We start from the raw sequence: 15,429 nt of genomic DNA on the forward strand, positions 1-15,429 counted from the left end.
GGGTGGGAAGATGGCAAAGCAGTTAACACTGATGCCTCACAGCCGTCAGGGACCCGAGTTCGATTCCTGGCTTGGGTCACTGTCTGTGGGGTTTGCACATTCTCCCCATGAGGTTGGGGTTGGGGGAGAGGGTTGTTGATGGGGGTGGGGAAGGGGTTGTTTGGTGGGGGTGGGAATTTTTGTGGGGAGGGGGTTGTCGATGGATCTTGTTGATGGCATTGGGAGTTGTTGGTGGTGATGATATTGGGAGGGGGTTGTTGGTGGAGCAGGGGGTTGATTTTGGGAGGACATTGTTGATGGGGTTGTTGGTGGGATTTATGGTGGGAGCGGGTTGTTCGTGGGGGAGTTGGCGGGGATGGTCATGGGGTTGTTGGGGGGTTATGTAGGAGTAGGTTGGTGGTGGGGAGGGGGTTGTTGGGGTGGGGTGGGGGTTGCTGTTGAGGGGTTATGGTGGGAATGGGTTGGTGATGGGGAGGGGGTTGGGTTGGGTTGGGGTTGTTAGTGGAGAGGGGGTTGGGTTGAGGTTGTTAGTGGGAAGGGGGTTGGGTTGGGGTTGTTAGTGAGGGAGGGGGTTGGATTGGGGTTGTTGGTGGAGGAGGGGTTGTTGGAGGGGGTTGGTTGTGGGGGAGGGGGTTGTTGGTGGGGGAGGGTTGCTGCTGGGGGGTTATGGTGAGAATGGGTTGGTGGTGGGGAGGGGGTTGGCTTGGGGTTGTTGGTGGGGGAGGGGGTTGGGTTGGGGTTGTTAGTGGGGGAGGGGGTTGGGTGTGGGGGAGGGTGTTGGTTGTGGGGGAGGGGGTTGGGTGTGGGGGAGGGGGTTGTTGGGGGATTTGGGGTGGGGGAGGGGGTGGTTGGGGGATTTGGGGTGGGGGTGGTTGGGGGTTGTTGGGGGGTTTGGGGTGGGGGAGGGGGTGGTTGGGGGATTTGGGGTGGGGGAGGGGGTTGTTGGGGGGAGGGGGTGGGGGAGGGGGTTGTTGGGGGGGAGGTGGTTGGGGGTGGGGGGTTTGGGGTGGGGGAGGGGGTTGTTGGGGGGGAGGGGGTGGTTGGGGGATTTGGGGTGGGGGTGGTTGGGGGTTGTTGGGGGGTTTGGGGTGGGGGAGGGGATTGTTGGGGGGGAGGGGGTGGTTGGGGGATTTGGGGTGGGGGAGGGGGTTGTTGGGGGGGAGGGGGTGGTTGGGGGATTTGGGGTGGGGGTGGTTGGGGGTTGTTGGGGGGTTTGGGGTGGGGGAGGGGATTGTTGGGGGGGAGGGGGTGGTTGGGCTCTGCAGTGGGTGAAGTTTCCCTCTGTTCTGCGGGGGGGGGGGGGGCCATTAACCCTGTCGCTGCCCGGAGGGGGCGGGGCCGGGCCCGGGGGCGGGGTTCCGGCTGCAGCCAATGGGCGGCGGAGTGGGAGGTGCGCTGCCGCTAGGTGGCGGGAGGGGGCGGCAGAGAGACAGAGAGAGGCGGCGGCAGGCGGCGGAATGGAGTCTTTCTGCAGCGGGGATGGATCGGCCGTCTTCTGGGTGAGTGAGTGAGGGAGGGAGTGAGTGAGACCTCCCCTTCCCCCCCGTGTCCCAACCCCAGCGGCGGGTCCCCCACTCCATCCCCCGGGGGGGCCGCACCCTCCCCCCGGCCCCCTCACCCCCACAGCCGGGCCTGCCCCCTCCCCCGGTACACAGCGCGCTGGAAGCCCAACCCCGCATTAAACTGATGTAGCCCTTCTAATTATAGAGAAAGGAGCCCAGGTCACACAGGATATGTGTGTCTTAGTCACACAGGACATGTCCTGGTCTCTCTCCCCACCCCCTCGGTCACATAAGGACATGTGTGTGTGTGTGTCTGTGTGTGTGTCTGTGTGTGTCTCAGTCACTCAGGACATGTCCTGGTCTCTCTCCCCACCCCCTCGGTCACACAAGGACATATGTGTGTGTGTGTGTGTGTGTGTGTGTGTCAGTCACTCAGGTCATGTCCCAGTCTCTCTCCCCACCCCCTCGGTCACATAAGGACATGTGTGTGTGTGTGTGTGTGTGTGTCAGTCACTCAGGTCATGTGCTGGTCTCTGTCCCCACCCCCTCGGTCACATAAGGACATGTGTGTGTGTGTGTGTGTGTGTGTGTCAGTCACTCAGGTCATGTGCTGGTCTCTGTCCCCACCCCCTTGGTCACATAAGGACGTGTGTGTGTGTGTGTGTGTGTGTGTGTGTGTCTTAGTCACACAGGACATGTCCCAGTCTCTCTCCCCACCCCCTCGGTCACATAAGGATATGTCTGTGTGTGTGTGTGTGTGTGTGTCTCAGTCACTCAGGTCATGTCCCGGTCTCTCTCCCCACCCCCTCGGTCGCATAAGGATATGTCTGTGTGTGTGTCTCAGTCACTCAGGTCATGTCCCGGTCTCTCTCTCTCCCCACCCCCTCGGTCACATAAGGACATGTCCCCCCTCCTCTGGTCAAACCTTGCTCCCCTCAGGTCAAACAGGACATGTGCGTGTGTGTCGCAGTCAATACGGCGTGTGTTTCCCCTCTCCCAGGTCAAACAGGATGTACCCCACCCCCTGGGTCGAACCCAGTCATGTGTTCCCCTCCTCCAGGTCAAAGAACATGTCCCAGTTTACCCACCTAGGTTTGTGGTAACAGTACAGCGTCCCTAGCATTGATCCAACCTAGCCTTCTGACCCTACCCTTCAAGTGTTCCTTCCAGTCTGGGCCCGTGTGCATCCCCTGAGTACCTTTGCCTCAGTAAGAAGTCTGACAACACCAGGTTTAAGTCCAACCTCCTTCAGGTGAATGGAACTCTCCATTCACCTGAAGAAGGGGCAAACCCCGAACGCTTGTGAGTTTACTATCAAATAAATCGGCCGGACTTGAACCTGGTGTTGTCAGACTTCTTACTGTGTTTACCCCAGTCCAACACCGGCATGTCCACATCATTTTGGGGGGCTGCCCCTCTTAATTTGTCCCTAAGTTAATTTGAGTTAGTTTTGCTCATTTGGCTAACAAGAACTACCTTTGCCTCACCCATTGGCAGCCCTTCTTCTAGCTGTCTAGATCCTGAGCGTTGAATTCCCTTCTTAAATCTCTCTGTCTCCCATTTCAAACCCTTCTGAAAATCCCTCTTCAACCAAACTTTTCTCATCTCACTTGCTTTGGTTTAGTGATTTTTGTCTGGTTATGCTGATATGAAGTGCCCTGGAGCATTCTGTTATGTTAAAGAAATCAGAAGAGAAAATGCAGGAGAATCTCAGCAGGTCCGGCAGTATCTGTAAGGAGAAAAAAGAGCTGATGTTTCAAGTCCAGCCAATCCTTTGCCAAAGCTAAAAGGCGTAGAAAATGGGAGATGTTTATTCTGCAGGATGAGGGAATGAAAGATGTGTTAACCGTAAAAATAAGGGAAAAAAGCTGCTAATGTCGGTCTGTAGAGAGAATAGAAAGTGTGAAAGGCCAAATGGCAGAGAAACTGAAGTCAGAGGGTAAGCTGTGACAGAGGAAGATGTGGGGGGAGGGGAAAGATGGGTGGGAGAGAAGTAAAATTGGGGCAAACAGAAGCAAAAAGGGGAGAAAATAGGGGGAAGAGTGGGGGAAAAGAAAAATAAAGATAACAAGATTGTTAAAACTAAAATAGAATGAGAACAAAGGAGTCAAGGTGGGGTAGAGCTAATCACCTGAAGTTGTTGAATTCAGTGTTACCCTACGTATAAATATCTCCCACTTTCTATGCCTTTTAGCTTTGACAAAGGGTCATCTGGGTTTAAAACATCAGCTCTTTTCTCTCCTTACAGATGCTGCCAGAGCTGCTGAGATTTTCCAGCATTTTCTCTTTTGGTTTCAGATTCCAGCGTCCACAGTAATTTGCTTTTATCCATTATGTTAAAGACACTTGTATCATTGCAAGTTGTTTTCTCTGTAACTACGGGCAGTGCTTTTCACATCTCTATGACTTTAGGAAATTATTTTAATCTCTAGTTTCACTTGAAATTATTTTAATTTTTTGTATTTTTCTTAACCGACCATCTTAAACCCCTGATAGCCATGCATTACAAAGTGGTGGGTCTTGTCCCATTTTGATCAATAAGATTGGCCTTGCCAAGCAGTTAAATAATGAGATGTTTCAAGACCTTTAATGTTTATTTACTATAAAATTGAGATTTATTTATTCTTGATAATGTGTAGTACGTGCACGTGATGAAATACTTAGATTTCAGGAATGTTATGTTTTGTTAATAATCATGTAAAGATCGTAAGACATGTGGGTGGCACAGTGGTTAGCACTGCTGCCTCACAGCACCAGGGACCTGGGTTCAATTCTGGTCTCTGGTCTCAGGTCACTGTTTGTGTGGAGCTTGCACATTTTTCCCATGCCTGTTTGTGTTTCCTTGGGTGCTCCGGTTTCTTCCCACGCTCCAAAGAAGTGCGATTGATTGGCCACACTAAATTGACTTTAATGTCAGAGGATTACCAAAGTAAATAAATGGGGTTAGGGGAATGGGGTGGGATTGTAGTGGGTGTAGAATTGATGGGCCAAATGGCCACCTTCTGCACTGTAGGGATCCTATGTCCACTTTATTTTAATTGTAGTAGTGGTTAAATAATGTTAGGTCTTTACTGTTTGGGTTTGGCAAGGAATCGTTTGCAGTGAAACTATAAATATAAAGCATACAACTCACTAAGATTCGGGAATACAAATAACCTATAACCTGATTGTAGATGGACGTTAGTTGTCAATTTTCTCTCATGGGATTTGAGATTGTTGTATTTTGGAGGCAATTGCTGGTTGTTCTGATGAAATGTTTACCCATGAAGATAACTGTGTGTAGATAGGATTCATTGTGCAGATAAGCAATGTAGCAACTACCAACAAGTTACAGATAGAGAAAGTAGAGATCGTGTGGGCAGCATGGTAGTACAGTGGTTGGCATTGCTGCTTCACAGCGACAAGAACCTCCATTCGATCCCTGGCTTGTGTCGGTTTCTGTGTGGAGTTTGCGTATTCTCCCCAGTTTTGCAAGGGTTTACTCTGGGTGCTCCCATTTCTTCCCACAGTCTGAAAGACGTGCAGGTTAGGTGGATTGTACTGAATTTTTGTATTGAATTAGGTTATTGTGCCTTTTTTTTTAAAGTGAATATCTGAGCCATCAAGCCATAACGAAAACTGAATATTAATAAATGTCATCAGCCTACATTGGTCTGTTTCTGAACAGTCTATTTGAAACCCCACCTTTGTAGTTTCTCTGGGCAGGCTGCGTGCAAATGATTTTTAATATGTTATGCAGTCGGTGAATTAAAAATAAAAAATGCATTAAAAGAGAAAAGGCATGCATTCTGGGAACTAGGTCGATGCTGTGTGGTTATGAATGGCTTGCTGGATGATGTAGGGGTCATTTTGTGAAGCTTAAATGCCAAAGCAGATCTTTCATTGAACTGGGCGTGGGTCAGAGAATTGGAGCAAGTGTCAACATCAATCCAAGTTCACACATCACGTGACATCACTTTGAACTCCTGAAACATCATCCCTTACATAGCTGTGTCAGTTTTCAGAGATCATAGCAATTCAGTACTGGAAACATGAGGTTGATGGTCCGCTAGGGCCTCACAGTGGTTAGCACTGCTGCCTCGCAGTGCTAGAGGTCTGTATTTGATTCCTGGCTTGGGTCACTGTCTGTGTGGAGTCTGCACATTCTCCCCATGTCTGCATGGGTTTCCTCCGGGTGCTCCGTTTTCCTCCCACAGTCTGAAAGCTCGTGATTCCAAATAAACCTGTTGGACTTTAACCTGGCATTGTGAGACTTCTAACTGTGCCCATCCCAGTCCAGCACAGGCATCTCCACATCAGTCCTGAATAAAGGAATATGTATTTTGTACAAAATAAATTGTTCCCTTAACACAACTGACCCTTCTAGTTTGACAGGGTCTGAAGAGCATACTTCGACTGTTGGTTTGGGGTAGTCATGATGCACCAGTAGCTGAGTCTTTGTTATAATCCTTTTGCAACAAACTTGTTCATATCTCTGGTGGAAGATTTGTATAATTGGAGAAATTGTGTTCTAGATGGGTACATTTCTTGGAATAAGTGACTGTACTTTAATTGCAAAACGTTTATGATGTGCTGTTATGCATAGTGAAACAAAAAGTCATCAAATATTGGTGAAGTTCCCCTCTGTACCCCTCCTCTTGGGAATTTTCACCATGTGAGCAATTGATGGTCGCATGAATTAAAAAAGTTCAACAGACTTTCCATAATTGAGTCCTTTAGAGGCGGTGATGATTTAAGTTTGCAAATGGCTTTTGGTATGCTGGCCTTCATAAGTCAGGGCATTGAGTATAGAAGTTGGGAAGTTATATCACAGTTGTACAGGATGTTAGTGAGGCCGCACCCAGAGTATTGTGTTCAGTTTTGGTTGCCTTTGCTATTGGAAACAGATTACTAAACTGGAGAGAGTGCAGAAGACACTTACAAGGATGTTACCAGCACTCAAAGGACTGATTTTAAAAGGAGAGATTAGATAGGCTAGGACTTTTTTCTTTGGAGCGTAGGAGACTGAGGGGTGATCTTGTAGAGGTGTATCAGATCATGAGAGGCATGGATAGGGTGAATGCACTCAGTCTTTTTCCCAGGGTTGGGGAATTGAGAACTCGAGGGCATAGGTTTGAGTTAAAACAGGAAAGAATTAATGGAAACTTGAGGAACAACTGTTTTTGCACAGAGGGTGGTACGTGTGTGGTCTGAGCTGCTGGAGGAAATTGTTGAGGCAGGAACATTTTAAAAGGCATTTGGACAGATACATGGACAGGAAAGGTTTAGAGGGATATGGGCCAAATGCAGTAAAATGGGGTTAGTTTAGATGGGCATTTTGGTCGGCATGGACCAGTTTGGGCTAAAGGGCCTGTCCTGTGCTGTAGATTATATGAAGAAAGTCTGACAACACCAGGTTTTAGTCCAACCGATTTATTTGATAGCCTTATTGAAACATATAAGATGATTAGAGGTTTAGATAGGGTGGACAGTGATAGCCTTTTTCCTCGGATGGAGAAAGCTAGTATGAGGGGGCATAGCTTTAAATTAAGGGGTGGTAGTTATAGGACGGATGTCAGAGGTAGGTTCTTTACCCAGAGGGTGGTGAGGGATTGGAATGCCCTGCCTGCTGCAGTTGTAAATGCACCTAGTTTGGGGGCGTTTAAGAGGTCCGTGGATAGTTTTATGGATGGAAAGGGATTGGTTTAGGTTAGAGGGTCATTGCTTTTTAATTGGTCGGCGCAACATCGTGGGCCGAAGGGCCTGTTCTGCGCTGTTATGTTCTATGTTCTAAACTCACAAGCTTTCGAGGGGACTCCCTCTTCGTCAGGTGAACGGAGAGTTCTGGCCTCGGACAGAGCATATAAAGCACAGACAGTAACTGTCTGCGCTTTATATGCTCTGAGGCCAGAACTCTCCGTTCACCCGACGAAGAGGGAGTCCCCTCGAAAGCTTGCGAGTTTACTATCAAATAAATCGGTTGGACTAAAACCTGGTGTTGTCAGACTTTGTACTGTTTACCCCAGTCCAACGCCGGCACATCCACGTCACGATTATACGAAGTGTCAGTGAGCTTTTCTATGCTTTGTTGGTATAGCACGCAAGAAACAATACTTTTGCTGCATATTAATACATGTGACAGTAAATCAAAATCAAAGCTGTATTGCGAGTCCAACTGATAACCTTAAGGTGTTGGGAGGGGGTGAGTTAGCAAAGAAAGCATGTTGTCATGTGTACAATTGGAACTGTTGTTAAGAATTCTTTGGATTTGATATACTACTTAGAAATATTGAATTGCAAGAGGCATGTCAACCTATGGTCCTTTGGGTTCTGGAGATTGTGCCAACCCACTGACGTTACCAACCAGGCAATCCTGGCACCTTGTGTAACAAAGCCAGGCATTGAACCTTCGCAGGGAGGGCAATAGTTTTAGCAGCACGTGTCCCAAGTGGCTGCACTGTCCTCGTGGTGTGATCTGACTTGTGCTTGGTACGACATTTCCTCCACTGTACTTGAACAGGGAATCAAAATTCTCCCTCATGAATCCAAACACCTTGGATGCCTGGACAGCTACTTGTTGACTTTGTCTACTCCATTTTGGATGTGGATTCTTTTGTAACTATAAAGGTGAGGGAATCGTGCACTGTGGAATTGGTCTTTGGATGTTGATTATGACTGGTTTGCATGCTGTTGCATTTCTCTGCGTTGAATTTCATTTCCATATATTGGCGTGTTTGATGAGTTTATTTAGGTCTTCCTGGGGGATAATGACTCCTGCTGCTTCAGTAATGGTTCTGTAGAGTAGGCAGTCGTCTGCAAAGAGTCTGATCTGGCTAGGGGTGGCACGGCTGCCTCACAGCACCAGAGACCCAGGTTCGACTCCTGGCTTGGGTCACTGTTTGTGTGGAGTTTGCACGTTCTCCCTGTGTCTGCGTGAGTTTCTTCCCACAGCCAGAAAGACGTACTGGTTAGGTGCATTGGCCATGCGAAATTCTCCGCCAGTGTTCCCGAATAGGTGCCGGAGTGTGGCGACGAGGGGATTTTTGCAATAATTTCATTGCAGTGTTAGTGTAAACCTTATTTGTGACACTAATAAATAAACTTTAAATTTAACTTTATTTATAAAGAGAAGGATGGTAGGGATGTGTTGTAATTCTGTTGATCTGGCTTTAGTAAAGCGATGTTGCTTATCAATAAGAAAAGCTTACCCTTCGAGATATTTCATTAACTGACTATCATTGATGTTTTCTAGTCATTTACAGCAAGCACGAGTGAGTGAAATAGGTTGGTAGTCTGCTGGATCAGTGGGTGGTCCTTTTTGTGAATTGGAGATATGTTAACTCATTGCCGATTGACGAGTAAATTTCCTGTGTTTACAGATTGTTGAAAAATGTACTGTAACATGGTGCATGCTCACTTACCACAGTCTTAACTGTAGGGTTTGTAATGCCGTCAGGACCACAAGCTATAAATGGATTGTTTTTAAGACAGAGATAGACAGGTAGATAAGGGGTTATGTTATGATGGGAAAGGCAGAAAAATGGGGATGAGAAAAAAAATCATCCATGATTGAGTCTGCTCTGCCATTCAGTGGGCTGAGTGGCCTAATTCTGCCCCTATGTCTTCTGGTCCTAGGGATCATTGGAGGAGTTTCTCAACACCTTTTGTTGTAATTATGGGGTGGAATTCTCCTAACCAGCTCACAGCAGGTTTGGTTACAGCTGGGAATGGTGGCAGTCAAAAAATTGGAACACCGCCAGCGTAACATCCTGCTGAAATACTCCCAATGGCAGGTTGCTGTTCCCATTGGTAAGTGATGCAAAACAATATTTGCATCTTATGAATGCTCATTAAAACTGCTCACTGACATCTTATCAGGTCTTCCAATATTGTGCCACTTCAGGAAATTGAATTGGTATCAACCTCGATTGCTGATAAGTGATATACACAAGACTGTCCTCAGTTCACCTGAGACTCCAGGGTGAGTGCAACAACTTTCTGCCATAATGCTGCCCTGTTCCTAATGCACTGTTCACCATTCAGACGCATAGAGGTTTACAGCATGGAAATAGGCCCTTGGTCCAACTTGTCCATGTCACCCCTTTTTTTAACCCCATAAGCTGGCCCCCATTGCTTGTGTTTGGCCCATACCCCTCTATAACCATCTTACCCATGTAATGTCTAAATGCTTTTAAAAAGACAAAATTGTACCCACTTTGACCTCTGGCAGCTTATTCTAGACACTGACCGCCCTCTATGTAGAAAAAAAATGCCCCTTGGGGCCCTTTTGTATCTCTCCCCTCGCACCCTAAACCTCACCTCCTTTGGGAAAGGATATTGACTATCTGAGGTCAGGATGGGGAGGTGGAAGGGGAAGAGAGATGGTGGTGGCTTAATGAAGGCAAGGAGGGCACGCCATGGGGTGGTGAGTGTTGACGGCACAATGGCATGCCGAGGGGCAAGGGTGAAGGAGACAAACATTGGAAGGCAGAGGTAAGCCTGAGAGAAGGCAAGCCGGGAAAATGGACCCCAGCAAGACTGTGTGAAAAGATCTCAAACAAGGGGATCAAAGGGATACCACATTTTTTTTCCTGGAACTGAATGGGTCGAGACTCCAGAGGTGGTGGGTAGAGGACCAAGTGGGACAGGTGTACTTGCAGGTGATGGGATCAGAAGGGGGAGGTGATTGAATCAACAAACAAACCTCTTTTTGAGGTTGCTAAACTTTTCCCACTGGATTCCTGACATCCTATATGGTCTGGTGAAGGCAGGTGGGTTGGAGAGAGAGATACAAGTGTGCTGGGCTGGTTTTTAGATGTGGTGCTGGGATCTTCAAACCGTTTGGCTGAGACTGGTGGATGAATCTGTCGCTGGCAGCCAGGAGAGTCAAAGGAGAACTTGCTGATCCGCAATTAATGACCTTCCAAGCGCAAAATCTGCGTTTTTCTAGTTGGCAGCACCGGCACTTCTGGAGCCACCCACCACCACACTTAGTCTCAAATTGGGAGAATCCCACCCATTATATCAAGTGTATTTTTGTAAAGCTTAACCTTATACTGCAGATTCGTGCTCTGGTGATTTAGATTTCTTCCCTGAATACACTCTGGAACTTCAGCTTTTCCCTTGCTTGGTCTGTCTTGTGTGTTTCACATACTTCGTCTTTTTATGATAAGCTGGGTATTTTAAACACTTCGCCAAATTCAGGATTACAGCATTCCACTTTTAATGAGCGTAAATCCATAAATCGTTTGAAGTAGATTCATTGTTAGACACCAGATTCAGTGGTTATATCTAAGCTATGATTACAGGTTTAATATTTTAAATTATGTTCCGTTGTGCTGTGGCGTTATGTTGCGGGAAAAAGCATGGAATGCAGAGAGAGATCTGAACACCATTAAATAAGTCAGTCCAAAATAAAAACTGTCAACAAAGCACTGAGTTAACATTTCAGGTTGATGACTTTTCAGCAGAACTGATGAAAAAGCCTTTTAATGAAATGGGTTCTTAGCAAGTACGGAGGTAGGGGGGGTAGTGGTAGAGGATACACAAGTGCAGGTCAGTAATTGGGTATATGGTAAGAGTGATTAAATGACAAAAGGGGTAATGGTGCAAGGCAGAGGGAGAGAGAGGGTGTTTAGATAAACAAGTTTTTAAAAAAAAATCCAGAAGAGGTGTGAATGACAAAAACAGAATCATCATGAACAACAAAGGGGAGCAGAGGTTATAATCTAAAATTAAGTCTCGAATCTGGAACGCTGTAGAGCAACAGATCGAGAGAGATGAGGTAATGCTGCTCAAGCTGCCGTTAAGCTTCATTGGAACAGCGGAGGAGGCAGATTATGGGAAAGTGAAGTAAATGTCAGGTGGTGGCCACCTACTTTGGAGCGCTGGGTGGGGATCAAGATTGTGAAGCGAACTGCAAGTGTTCTGCAAAGTGGTCACCCAATCTGCATTTGGTGTCCCCAGTGGAGAGACTGTGGGACAGCACGGTGGCACAGTGATTAGTACCGCTGTCTCTTAGCGCCAGGGATCTGGGTTCGATTCCTGACTTGGGTCATTGCCTGTGTGGAGTTTGTGCGTTCTCCCCATGTCTGTGTGGATTTCCTCCCACAGTCTGAAAGATGTGCTGGTTAGGCGCATTGACCCAAACAGATGCCAGACTGTGGCGACAAGGGGAATTTCACAGTAACTTCATTGCAGTGTTAATGTAAGCCTTACTTGTGACTAGTAAATAAACTTTAAAAAAGTGTTGTGAGCATTTAACCGGGGTACAAATGGGTATATGAGTCACCTGGAGATGGGGTTGTGATACTTGAGGTGTGCAGTGTTTGTGTGGGGGAGGTGGTTTAGTTGGGGGTTATTTGTAGAGGGGGAAGTCCTCTGACTTATGGACTCCTAACTTCCATCCCGAATCACAGTGTATGCAGATCACATGCTGCACATTCGTGCTTGGAAGACCCAGTGCGTGGACGTGCTTGTCAAAATTGTGCCTCATACGAACCTCCAGTTTGGCTTCTTTTATAACTGTTGGGATTGAAGTGCTGTGTTAAAGTGTGTTGATGAAAAGTGATGGGACGGTGTAACCGAAAGGTGAATATTTCCGCCTATTTGTTTGCACACTTTTTTTGCTCTAGCTGCAGCAAGCAGACATATAGAGATATTCTTTAGATGGGTTAATTTTTTTTGTAAATGTGTTTAAAAAAATGTTTAAAATATATGCAATGCACAGAAAGTGAAAGATATATATTTTTGCAACTCTGTCATGATGTTCTCGTGTGAATTCCATTAGAAAGTACTTTCATATGTGACATAGGTTTCATGTGTCTGTAATAAGTTAAATAAAAAAAAGATGTTACATCTTACAATAACTCATTAGCTGCACACAACAGCTTAAAAAAAAGGAGTATGCATAGGAGGTGGGAGTGGTAGAGGTAGCAGTGTTGGAGGGATGAGAGAGGAACCCTAATTCCTCCTGTCTTACCCCTGGATCCTTCTCTGCCCAATTACCTGCATCCCTGATGGCATTGCATCTTCCGTAGCAGCAACTGTATCATGTAGAGTCACACAATAATATGATGTAGATTTAAATAGTTTTTCCACAAGAGTCCACTAATAAATATTAAGTGATAATTATCCCCATAAAAATAAAATTTAAAATAACGTTAAGGGAAAGAATGGAAAAAAAGATAAAATACCTTCTGTAACAGTTGTCGGATCTATTGCTTCTTCTATACTGCTGCTATTTGAATCTCTGTCTTCAATGGGCATTCTGTTTGTTCCCTCAACACAAAGGGTCATAGTTATCCTGAAACTGTGTCCCACTTTGCCTTGTGCAAACTGTCCCAAAGCAGACCCGAGATTACTGGTGGTAATGGAAATTTCTTTGAACGCAGTTAAGTATATAATTTTTTCTCTTAGTATGGGTGGGCCATGATTTCCCACTGATAAACAGAAGTTGTGGGTCTTGGGGAGGACTGTGGGCAAGGAGCAGAGTTTGGGGAGAGTCAGTGCTATCGTCAACCAGAAGCTAGAAGTGGTTTTAATTCCTCTAATTTTTTCTCAATAACTATTATACAGTCTGAACTATTCGAAGTTGGCAATTTAAATCGAATTATCGGAGGCACCCAGTGCAGGACAATTGCCCATGTGCAGTCTGATTTGATTTATTATTGTCACATGTATTAGCATACAGTGGAAAGTATTGTTTCTTGTGCGCTATACAGACAAAGCATACCGTTCATAGAGAAGGAAAGGAGATGGTACAGAATGCAGTATTAAAACCATAGCTAGGCTGTAGAGAAAGATCAACTTAATATACGGTAGGTCCATTCAAAAGTTTGATGACAGCAGGAAGAAGCTGTTCTTGAGTCGGTTGGTACGTGACCTCAGATTTTTGTATCTTTTTCCCAATGGAAGAAGGTGGAAGAGAGTTCGGGGCGTGTGAGATCCTTGATTATGCCGGCTGCTTTTCTGAGGCAGCAGGAGTGCAGACGGAGTCAGTGGATTGGAGGCTGGTTTGTGTGACAGGCTGAGCTTTGTTCACGACCCTTTGTAGTTTCTTGCAGTCTTGGTCAGAGCAGGAGCCATACCAAGCTGTGATACAACGAGAAAGAATGCTTTCTATGGTGCGTCTGTAAAAATTGGTGAGAGTTGTAGTGGCCTTGCCAAACTTCCTTCGCCTTCTGAGAGAGTAGAGACGTTGGTGGGTTTTCTTAACTATAGTGTTGGCATGGGGGACCAGGGCAGGTTGCTGGTGATCTGGACACGAAGCTCTTCACCATTTCCATTTCATCCCTGTTGGTGTAGACAGGAGTGTGTCTTCCACTAGGCTTCCTGAAGTCGCTGATGGTAGAGGTTTTTTCAGAGGCTAAGTTTTGAGTTTAACTTTAGCTAATACAAAGACTCGTGACTGCAGTTCGATTTGATTCATTATTGGTGAAAGATGGTTCTTTATTGACCAATGTAGGCTGGGCAGTCCGACACTTCTCTGAAGTTACATCTCAGTGACAGTACAATTATGCATTTTCCAAAAGAAATTTTATTCGCCTTCTGCCTCATCATGATCCAATCATCACGAGTAAAATTGGGTGCATAAGTGCTTAATCAGCATTACTCAGCGGTTGAGTGGCAAATCAATAATGACAAAGAACAAAATAGCGCAGGAAGTTCCTTAACAATGAGTGGCAAATGTTATACAGGTAGTTGTGTGTATCACTGTAAACTAGCATCAGTAGGTACTGGACATAAACTATCATGGTGGCCAGTCTATTAAATGACTCAAGTCAAGATATGTAATTAAGCTTTTAAATGTTCCATCCTTGCTACCAGTATGGTTTGGCCAAACTTTTTCCTTCCCAGATGGGTATAAATGCTGGAGTATTGAGTCAATGAAATCCCTTTGCAGTGGGGTTATCTAATTCACCTTGAATCTACTGTAAGTACCTTGTACTGATAAGAATGCACCTTCTAACTCTCAAGTAAATGTTCTTACATAATATGGGAAATCAAAAATCAAAACTAAAACTGCTATTTCTGCCAAAGAAACCATTCACTTTGCAACATTCAGTAGCTGAACTCAAGGACATCCTCAGGCAATGTTTAAAAAAAAAATTCCTTATGAATGTTGAGGGCAACTATTTGGGACATTGTCCCCAGAAAAGTCTAAACTGCTGAATTTGAGAGGAGAGGGACCTCGGGGTTCAAGTGCATTATTCTCTGAAGGTGGTCAGGCAAGTTAGCATAGTTCAGAAGGCTTATAGGTCTCTTGGGTTTATGTATATAGGCATAGAGAATAAAAGCAAGGGAATAATGCTACAGCCCTGCAAATCATTAGTCAGACCACATTTGGGTTATTGGATTCAGTTCTGGGCATCTTATTTAAGGAAGGATGTTAAAGTCCTAGGGAGGATTGCAAAGAAGATTTACCAGAATGATACCAAGAATGAGCAATTTTAGATACAAGGAAAGATTAGAGAAATTGGGCTTATTCTTGGAGCAGAGATAATTAAGCGGTGGCCTTGTGAGGTATACAGAATAATGAACAATTTTGACAGGGTAAAGAAGGGTAGTCTGTTTCCACTAGTTGTTGTGTCAGTGACTAGGGGCCACAATTTCGAGATGGTCGATGAGAAAGCTAGATGAGGAGAAACCTCCTTACTCAGAGTTTTTAAGATTTGGAATGTGCTGTCTGGAAGAGTGGTGAAGGCAGATTGTATAGGAGGTTTCAAAAGAGAGCTGGATACATGTTTGAAAGTGACGGATTTAGAGGGCTATGGGCTATGGAGGTAGGGCTGGAGAATGGGACTCGCCGGATAGCTCTTTCAGGAGCCGGTGCAGACATGATGGGTTGAATGGACTCCTTCTGTGCTGTAAAATCCTATGATTCTGACGGTGTTCTACTGTGCCATTGCGTTCAACTTGAGCAGACAGACTGATTGTACTCATATCC

The 15,429-nt window shown here is 45.8% G+C and overlaps 1 protein-coding gene across 2 annotated transcripts in view; it reads left to right on the forward strand.

Annotated features, from left to right (window-relative positions):
* The first annotated feature begins 1,438 nt into the window (after positions 1-1,438).
* abcc1 (ATP binding cassette subfamily C member 1 (ABCC1 blood group)) overlaps positions 1,439-15,429 on the forward strand; it is a 108,877-nt gene continuing 94,886 nt past the window's right edge. For both annotated transcript variants that reach the window (XM_080207035.1, XM_080207036.1), the window contains exon 1: positions 1,439-1,499. In XM_080207035.1, the coding sequence (XP_080063161.1) occupies positions 1,458-1,499 (42 nt within the window). In that variant the 5' untranslated portion in view covers positions 1,439-1,457. The remainder of the gene's footprint in view (positions 1,500-15,429) is intronic.

The sequence above is a fragment of the Carcharhinus amblyrhynchos genome, chromosome 18, assembly GCF_965287045.1.
Source record: "Carcharhinus amblyrhynchos chromosome 18, sCarAmb.v2.hapA, whole genome shotgun sequence".
Classification (NCBI taxonomy): Eukaryota; Metazoa; Chordata; class Chondrichthyes; order Carcharhiniformes; family Carcharhinidae; genus Carcharhinus; species Carcharhinus amblyrhynchos.